Source organism: Monopterus albus, unplaced genomic scaffold, assembly GCF_001952655.1.
Source record: "Monopterus albus unplaced genomic scaffold, M_albus_1.0 scaffold19.1, whole genome shotgun sequence".
Lineage (NCBI taxonomy): Eukaryota > Metazoa > Chordata > Actinopteri > Synbranchiformes > Synbranchidae > Monopterus > Monopterus albus.
This window is the reverse complement of record NW_018127899.1, coordinates 2382347-2390858: the sequence shown is the minus strand read 5'-3', so window position 1 is coordinate 2390858 and position 8512 is coordinate 2382347. Positions and strand designations below refer to the sequence as shown.

Sequence of the window (8512 nt, the reverse complement as noted above, 5' to 3'; positions counted from 1 at the left end):
TGTGAATAAAGTCACAACAATCTAAAATGGCGTCAGAGTTTTGTTGTTTTGACTTTTTATTCAGACTCTGTGTTTGGACACGTCTTGGTTGAGCTGCACATCCCAAATGTAGATTTTAAGAATCAATGTTTCATCTCAGATCAGTGTCTTTAGGAGAAAAGAGACTGAGCGGAGCTGATTATTTCTGTCTTTTACATGGTGCTGGATGGATATATTTAGCATGTTTGGATCTGTGATTAAATGTAGTATTTCAGGTGAAAGACATCTAAATAAAACCTCAGGCGATCAGTCATCCTACAGCTCTGAATCAGTCACATCTGAGAGGAGCATGTTTCATCCTGGCATGTGGAGCTACATGCTCATATTTCAGTGGTGTTTATCACCGCAGGGCGCTGCACTCGTCTTCAAACTGCCAGCAGGAAAAATTACTGCGGCTTTTTAAAAACTCCAGTGATGTCAAACAAGGTTTAATTTAGGAAATGAGACACTAAATTTCACTGCTGAATTCTGCACATGATAAATGTGTCTAGGATGTAATTTAGTGTGTAAAGTGGAGGAAAAACTGAGGTATGGGGAGCTCAGGGGAGACGAGTGATGCTTTGTCTGTGGCCTGCTGGGAGCGTGGCGAACAAATCGCCACTCCGTCCCCGTCCACAGATGTCACAGGAGCCAGCTGGGACCGCCACCTCAGTCCTTATCTAACCTTCAACAAACCGCTCTGACTCCAACATTAATCATCTGCAGGCAGTATCGTCTCTCTGTCTCAGAGGGACTGACCACCGCTGTCGCTGCCTCCTCCGGGACTCGAGTCGGCACTGTCGTACCTGCCTCTTCCTCTCCTCCGACTGAGCTCATTTGCCTGTTAACACTGGCCTCGTCATCTTCCTCGTCCTTCAGGACTCCTTGATGTCTTTCTGTCCTTGTGACCTCACCTGCCATGTCTCTTTAAGGTTGTCACGTGACCTCACATATTCAAGCTTTCTTTATACAAACCAGGTGATGCCACAAAGATGCCTGCAGAGGAGACACTTCTACTGGGAGATGACGTCTCGCTTATTTTGGGTGAAAGTCGAGGGCGGTGCCACCAGTGGTCTGCCGCAGACTTCACTGTTTACACAGTGGGAATTTTACAGAGGTCAAAGAAAACAGCAATAATTGGTCATCTCTTGTCCTGCACAATTTGTATCACATATGGCTTCAGTGTTCATCTGTCACATGACAAAGATGTCATGTGACGGCCTGGTGCACCTTTGAGATTTATCTGGCAGCAATTTAACATGGTGGTCTCCTATCTAAACAAACACCCGGGTCACTTTGACGGTCTGATTTCTGTCACCTTCAAGTCAGCACAGGTCTGAGTCAGTGTAACAGCTGCACCAGCATAAGGTCGGACCTGCACAGAGGAGCTGGCAGGTCTTGTTCAGCTGCTTCAGAATGGGCTCAAAGAAAATAAAAGCAGTTAAATAAACTACAAAACTCTATGAATTAGGCAGTTTTACATATCCTTAAAAATAAAACAAAATGTTGAATTTTGGTATTTTCAGGAATCCAGGCTGAATGTTTAGATGTGAACTTGTCAGTCAGAGACAAAATTATGCCCTGTAGCTGCCTTTATAAAAACACACTGAGAGGATTCTCCTCAAGGTATTTTTTTTACACATGTTGAGTAAATACAGTAGACACTACAGCTGATCATCTAATACTGTAAAATCAGGTATTAACCTTAGAATTTCAAGGAGGGAAGGACGTGTAGAATGTCTCTCACCCAGTAGAAAATCCAGGTTTACATCCAGTCACGCTGCTTTGCCTTACACATGGCGGAGTGGCTGCACACCTGACATTTTGTTTTTTGTAACGAAAGTGATTTCCTGTCTTTGAGCGTCATCCTCCTCTGAGATCATATGTCAGTGGAACAAGGATAATCCACTACTCCAGTTATAATGAACACAGTGGAAATGCAACATGGAAGTTCTTTGAATATTTATATTTATTTCTTTGAATACTTTAAATTCTTTTTTTTAAATGTACAATTTTTTTAAAATGCACAACACAAAATGACCTAACAAAAGACAAAAAGTCACCATGTTAACGACTTAATGATGCCAGCAGCGTCACGTTTCATGTCTGAAGTGGGCTCTGAGCAGCTTTCTAAAACTGGATCCATTTTTCAAAATAAAAGAACTGTGTCAATCAAAAAAAAATTAAGGAAAAACAAGCTTAGCATTGAGCAATGAGTGGTTTGTGTCGCATTTCTGATCATAGGTTTATCAGTGTTTGTATTAATATTTAGCCTGCACTCACTGATATGAATGGGTCAGATAAAATGTCAGAAACACTGCAGCAAACTGAACATTACAACCATCATGAAGGACGCCGTTGTTTTAGGGCCACTGTATCAGACTGCATTTGTTTTGGCTGCAAGAATCTGCTGTATTAAATCAGACCCTGACTTTACAACCTGCTTCAACTCCCATGGTGCCCCTTGTGTGATATTAAATCAGGATCATCATGGCCTGATTAGTGTTTTGGGGTTTGTTCCTGAGACACAGCATCTGAAGCAAATGAATCATCACGAACTGAATCAGCAGATCATTGCCAATGATCCATTGCCTATATGTGTTGTTCTACAGTCACAGCGACCGCCAGTGGTAAAATCTTCAATGGAAAGTTATTCCAGGTCCAAAAGTATGGAAACAGTGTTTCAGTGAACCTGTGTGTGAAGGTGTGTATGTGTGTGTTCGTATCGGGATCAGAGAACAACAGACTTCCTCTGTTCCAGTCCAGAGTCACCCTGATCCTCTGGAACTTCTTCTGCACTGAGAGGAGAGTGCATGGATTCGATGGGGAGCATGTTCTGTAGTTATTTACACAGAACCATATTGTCCATAATCCATATACGCTTTCCTTCCTCTGGACAGACTCTAACACACCCAGTGACCAGTGTGTACAGTCTCCAACCTCGACATCCCAGCTGTGAGTTCCTGAGGTAAAGCCCTCAGAGCCCAGGACAGAGAAGAGGTCTTTACTCCTCTCTGGGTTGTCAGGCAGCTGCCGTCTCTGTCCTGCTGTCACACCAGTCAGATCATCAGATGAGACAAATGTTGGATCAGCAGTGTTTGGATCCAGGACCACAGGAGTGTAGGAGACCATGTCCTTCAACTTGTTCCAGATGTTGAAGGCCAGGTTGCCCAGGTGTTTGGCCTGGTCTATCAGAGCTCCTGAGGGCAGCTGTGGATCCTCCAGCAGGGGGCGCTGCTGGACTCTTTCCACTGCAGCCTTGTAGCTGTGCAGGAATGAGAGGTCTTCAGCTCTCAGCTGCTCCTCTGTGGCTCTGACTGTGTCTGACAGAGCTGCTATCTTTCTGCTCAGAGCCTCCGTTTTCTCCTTCATCATCTGACTCTTCTGCTCCTCTTCCTCCCTCAGTGCAGCCATCCTGGCCTCCTCTTCCTCTTCTAGATACCGGTGAAGCTTCTGAAACTGCTGCTTAATCTGCCTCTCTGTGTGTCGGGCCTGGACCTGAATGTGTTTTGTTGCTTGATCAAACTTCACTTTAACTTGTTCAGAAACCTTTAACTTCTCCTTTAAAGGCTCCAGAGTTTCCTTCAGTTCCTTCTTGTGTTGTCGTGCAGCTTCATCAATGGGTCTGAACCTGTGCTCACTGTGTTTTTCTGAGTCTCTGCAGACGACACACACTGGCTGCTGATGGTCCAGACAGAAGAGTATGAGCTTCTTGGAGTGGAGACTGCAGAGAAGCTTGGAAGCTTTACGGCCTCTCTCCTGTAAGAAGGACTCACACAGGTCCTTTAACTCAAAGTTGGGAGGTGGATCCTTTGAAAATCTTCTCCTACAAACTGGACAGTCATGGGTTAGTTTCTCTCTCCGCCAGCTCTGCAGACAGTCTTTACAGAAGCTGTGGCTACATGGCAGGATGACGGGATCTTTAAAGATGTTGTGACAGACTGGACAGCAGAGATCCTCCTCTAGTCTGGAAGCCATTTAGTCTCTGAACAAAGCTGAAAACACAGCAGCAGACAGCTCAAACAGGAAATCAGTGATTTCCTGCTCCCTGGAAATTACTTTCTCTTTGAGTCCTTGTTCTTGTAAAACAATTGTTCACTGGGTGGAATCAGGAGCAGCAAGTACTCCCAGTGTTCCCAATGTTTCACTCGGTAGCTGTCCTGGTTTTGTTGTTATGAAAGTGAATCTTACCATTTGTTTCCTGGTTTGCGTCATGAATCAGAGGAGGGGAGGAGCTTCTTCACTGCAGGAACAAACAAGATGGGACACAGTAGAAATGTAAACTACACATACACATACCTTCCTGTAGGTAGATACACAAATCACTTTGTTGGGTACTAAGTGCCAGAATTGTTCAGTATCATCTTTAGCAAACAGTGTGTTTTTCACAGTAGCAGTAAAAGTTATTTTTAACCATGTGTTCAAAAACCACAGAGACATGCAAAACTATCCCAGAGAGACACAATGAGCCAAAATATTTATGACCACATAAAACACAAAATTACAAAAAAACCTAAATTAACACAAATTCCACATTTTTTAAATTGCTTTGTTACATGATATATTTTGCTTTAATAACCTTTTAACAAATTTTTTTCTGGGAGAGAGAGAGAGAACAGAATTCAGCTCTTTTTACAACGTGCAGCTGTAGTGAACACTTCCTCTGCAGACACACACTAATGCTTGAGCTACCTCCTGTCTGATAATACAAAGTGAGGCTTTTCTGGCCATCTCTGTGACTCTTTGTCCGGTATGTCAGATCTGCCCTCTGGGTGATGGAGGGACAGTGCAGCAGAGGAGTGATAACAGGATTACAGCAGCAGGGAGGAGGCAGCAATCGGACATCTTTTGTTATAAAACGGCTGGTTCTTCCAGAGCTCCGGAAACTAAAACGGATTGATTCACAGCCCAGTGGAGACTCCTGAATGTCACCTTTGTCTCTGCTTCACTGGACATCAGAGTGACAGATATACTGACAAGGAGGACACATTATACCTACGCTGTCCAGTCTTCATAAGAACAGCAGCAACATCTAGTCCAGTGTTCTGATGTCCCGAAAAACATGCCAATCTCCATATTGTTAGGCGAAATCTGTTGGTCCTGTTTTGTCACAGTATTTAAAATCTCAGATTCTCACAGCAACACAGAGTTGCTGCTCAAAATGAGAGATGCCCTGAGCTGCTCCCAGTGGCTATCAGGCATCTTGTAACAGATATGAATCAGCTAAAATGAATCAGATCAAAAACCAGTCCTTTCTTTAATGTACTCTCTCTTGCCCGTGTTTTGTCCACCTCAGCTTGTTTTTGCAGCGTTGCTCTGATTTATGACAGCTGGGCTCTATGCTGTATTTCACTCCATATACAAATGAAAATTAAAGTGTCTGAATGTGAAAAATTGTTGTGCCAGTGCAAAATAAACAGATCTGCTACACAGCAAAAACTGGAGTGCTGAAATTTCAGAGTTAAACATTTCGGAGTTGATTTCAACTATAAAATGTTGGAGTGTTGGAGGCACTTGACAGAGCTGGTTGTGTCAGCGTTAGCTTAACTCTACACTCTACCCACAAATGTCAGTGCTCGATGATGATCTCTGACTTTTTTGTAAAATAATAGTCTATATGAGAAGGACAGACTGAGGTGAAACATCAACTGAGCCCTCAGGACCTCTTTCCTATGTACCTTACACTCTGTAGTCAAGCTTCCATCCAAATTTGCTACAAATGTTAACCATACCTCCATCTACTACTGTGAATATTGTCTCCACTGCACCAACTTAATCAACCTTCTTGCAATGACTTTTTTACCCCTGGAAAAACAAGTTGTGAAACATCATCGGTCACCTACTGTCCCAATTCAGAGTCTGCATAAATGCTGTGCAGGGGAGCCCCCGTAGCTGTAATTAGAACTCACGTCAGCATCCAGTTCATAAGTAGAGCAGTGTAACTCAGTATCGGAGCTTTATGAAAACTGGGCTGTTGAACCATGATGGAAATGAAACATAGACACATCCAGTGAACAGAAGGGGTCACAATAAATAAGGGCAATAAAACAGATTTGGAAAGTGAAAATGGAATACACTATGAGAGGAGTTCAGGTGTAGGTGTTTTATTTTCACACGAGGAGATGAGGTCAAAGTCAGTGGGTGGGGCCGAGCTATCCAGCGTCCCCTCTCAGTGTCTTAATGAGAGCTGACAGGATGGAAATGGGCTTTTAAAGAAACTGGCAGAGGAGGTGACTCTTCTCATTGAAGCGTCAGATGAGTGGTCAGAGGCTGCAGCTGTTGGCTTTATAAGGACGGAGGGAACAATGAGGCCTCTGCAGCTCGACCTTCTAGCTGATTTTCACTTTGTTCAGAAGGTAAAGTTTGTGTAGAGCACATTGGCACACTTCAACAACATCTCAACCAGATCAGCTTCCCTGGATTCTTTCATGGATGTTCATGACCCACAGACGATGAATCAAATCAAATACATCAGAAGTTCAAAATAAAAGTCCTTACTTTGTTTCTCTAAACACTGCTCCTGATTCCCACAATGGTTTTTATTGCTGAGAAACACTGCTGGAATTTCAAATGTGAGGAGTTGAAGGATACACACAGAAATACTTGTACTTCTATCTTTGGGAGGACACCCATACAGTATGTTGTGAGGACATACTGTGTTCCCTAGCCCTCTACACTAGCCCTTAACCATCAGAACTAAATGCCCAACCATAACCCTTACCCTAACACCTGACCTAAACCTAATTCCAACCTAAACCCTACAACTGACTCTTAACCCTCTAAAAGGTGCTTCAGAAAGTGAGAATCAGCCAAAATATCCTCACTTTTCAAAAATGTCCTCATTCTGTAGCAATACTTTTTGGCCCTTACTGTATAGCAAATACAAGAACACACACACACAGCACACCAACCCTCTCGCAACTCAGGTCACATTTTAATGGCATCATGGCAGCGAGGCTGGCAGGGTTCAACAGTGCTCCGCTGAGCTTTGCCAAGTCTGTTTTAACATTCACAGGCTGGTCCACAGACACAAACACAGTTTACATCAGGACTGTGAGGATCCAGATGAAAACAGCTCTGATGTGTTTGTGGTGAGAAAAAGCAGCTCTGCCAGGAATCCTGTCTAGAGTGACACCACAGAACAACCTTTATTTATTACAGTGAATACTCAAGGACATATTTAAAAGAAAATTCTGGTTTACTACAGTGTGGGTTTTATTGTTTGCAGTTTTGTCCATTATTACTTTAGAGAACTTAATCTAAATCAGAGCAGAAGTAAGAAAACCTCATTTAAAATTCCACTAAAACATATTGTGCTAAGGATGGTAGAGTTTTGTAAAAATATGATTTTATATTCAATATTTATGTTTTCAGTAGCTTTTTTCTTGAGTCGCAGCTCAACAGAGTCAAGGGTTTGCAGCCTGTTCTGTAACAACAGCAGGACAGAGAGGCCTGAAAGCTGTAGATGGTTTTACACAGCAGAGATTACAACTAGAAAGTGAGAATTACTTTAGACAGAGAATGTTGATGAGTTTTTTGGACACAGCACTGCACTGCTGCACTTTCTTCATGTGAGCTCACAAAGTAAATGCTTGGCTGTTAAAATCAGAAGGGTTACAATTCCTAATGTCTAGTGTTGTAGTGGATAGAGATTTATTTTAGAATACCTAAAGTAAACCTCAGCAATACACCTAAATCATTTGAGGAAGGCAGATGAAAGAAATGTTGAGTTGCACTGAGTTACACTCTCCATTGGAAACTGTCTTCGAGGGAGAGGATTTAAGGTTTGCCTGAAAAGCTGCTAGATTTGTTGCTACATGCTTTAAAAAGCCACTAAGCAGGTTTTAGATTTTAGATCAAGCGAAGCATGCAAAGTTAGCAACGCTGTGATTGGATAGAGTGTTAGCAGCCACATTAGTTGAGCCACAAAGTTTGCATATGATTAGAAGGTAAGACAGACAGGCCCAACCCATACCTGGCTATAAAGTAATCAGTAAACCGCTTCAAGTCTTCACTAAGACATATGTGGGACCACTGTGGAAATGCAAACACTAGGGATTGAGCATTTTTTTGTTGTATCTTGTGCAAAGTCTTGCTACAGACTTGCTTTACCAGTTGAAACTAAGATGTATTGACTCAGGATTATAATGGGTTACAGTAATCTCACTGGAATGAAATAAAAGCACAGACGATGCAGCAAAAAGTGTAGGAAGCAAGACTAGACATCAGCTGAGCCCTCAGGACCTCTTTCCTATGTACCATAATGTGCTCGTTGTCATTGCATCAAACAAACATTAAAGCCACAGCGATGACTCCCTACTGGTCCCTTACTGGTCCTGGGCGATGGGTAATGTAGAGGAGGAGCAGATTCCTTTTCACTGTGTAAAAAGTGGGCTAATAGTGCTGAGGAGGAGAAGTAGGCCAGAATATAAAGTTAATAAATAAAACAGGATAATGTAAGAGCAGTGAAGCCTCAGAGAGCTCAGCCTACATT

At 42.8% G+C, this 8512-nt stretch overlaps 1 protein-coding gene across 1 annotated transcript; it reads right to left on the bottom strand.

Annotated features, from left to right (window-relative positions):
• Nucleotides 1-2139: 2139 nt before the first annotated feature.
• On the bottom strand, nt 2140-4247 carry LOC109956459 (tripartite motif-containing protein 35-like). Its single transcript, XM_020593593.1, has one exon. The coding sequence runs from the start codon at nt 3994-3996 to the stop codon at nt 2611-2613; it is 1386 nt and encodes a 461-aa protein (XP_020449249.1). The 5' UTR covers nt 3997-4247; the 3' UTR covers nt 2140-2610.
• Between the last annotated feature and the right edge of the window lie 4265 nt (nt 4248-8512).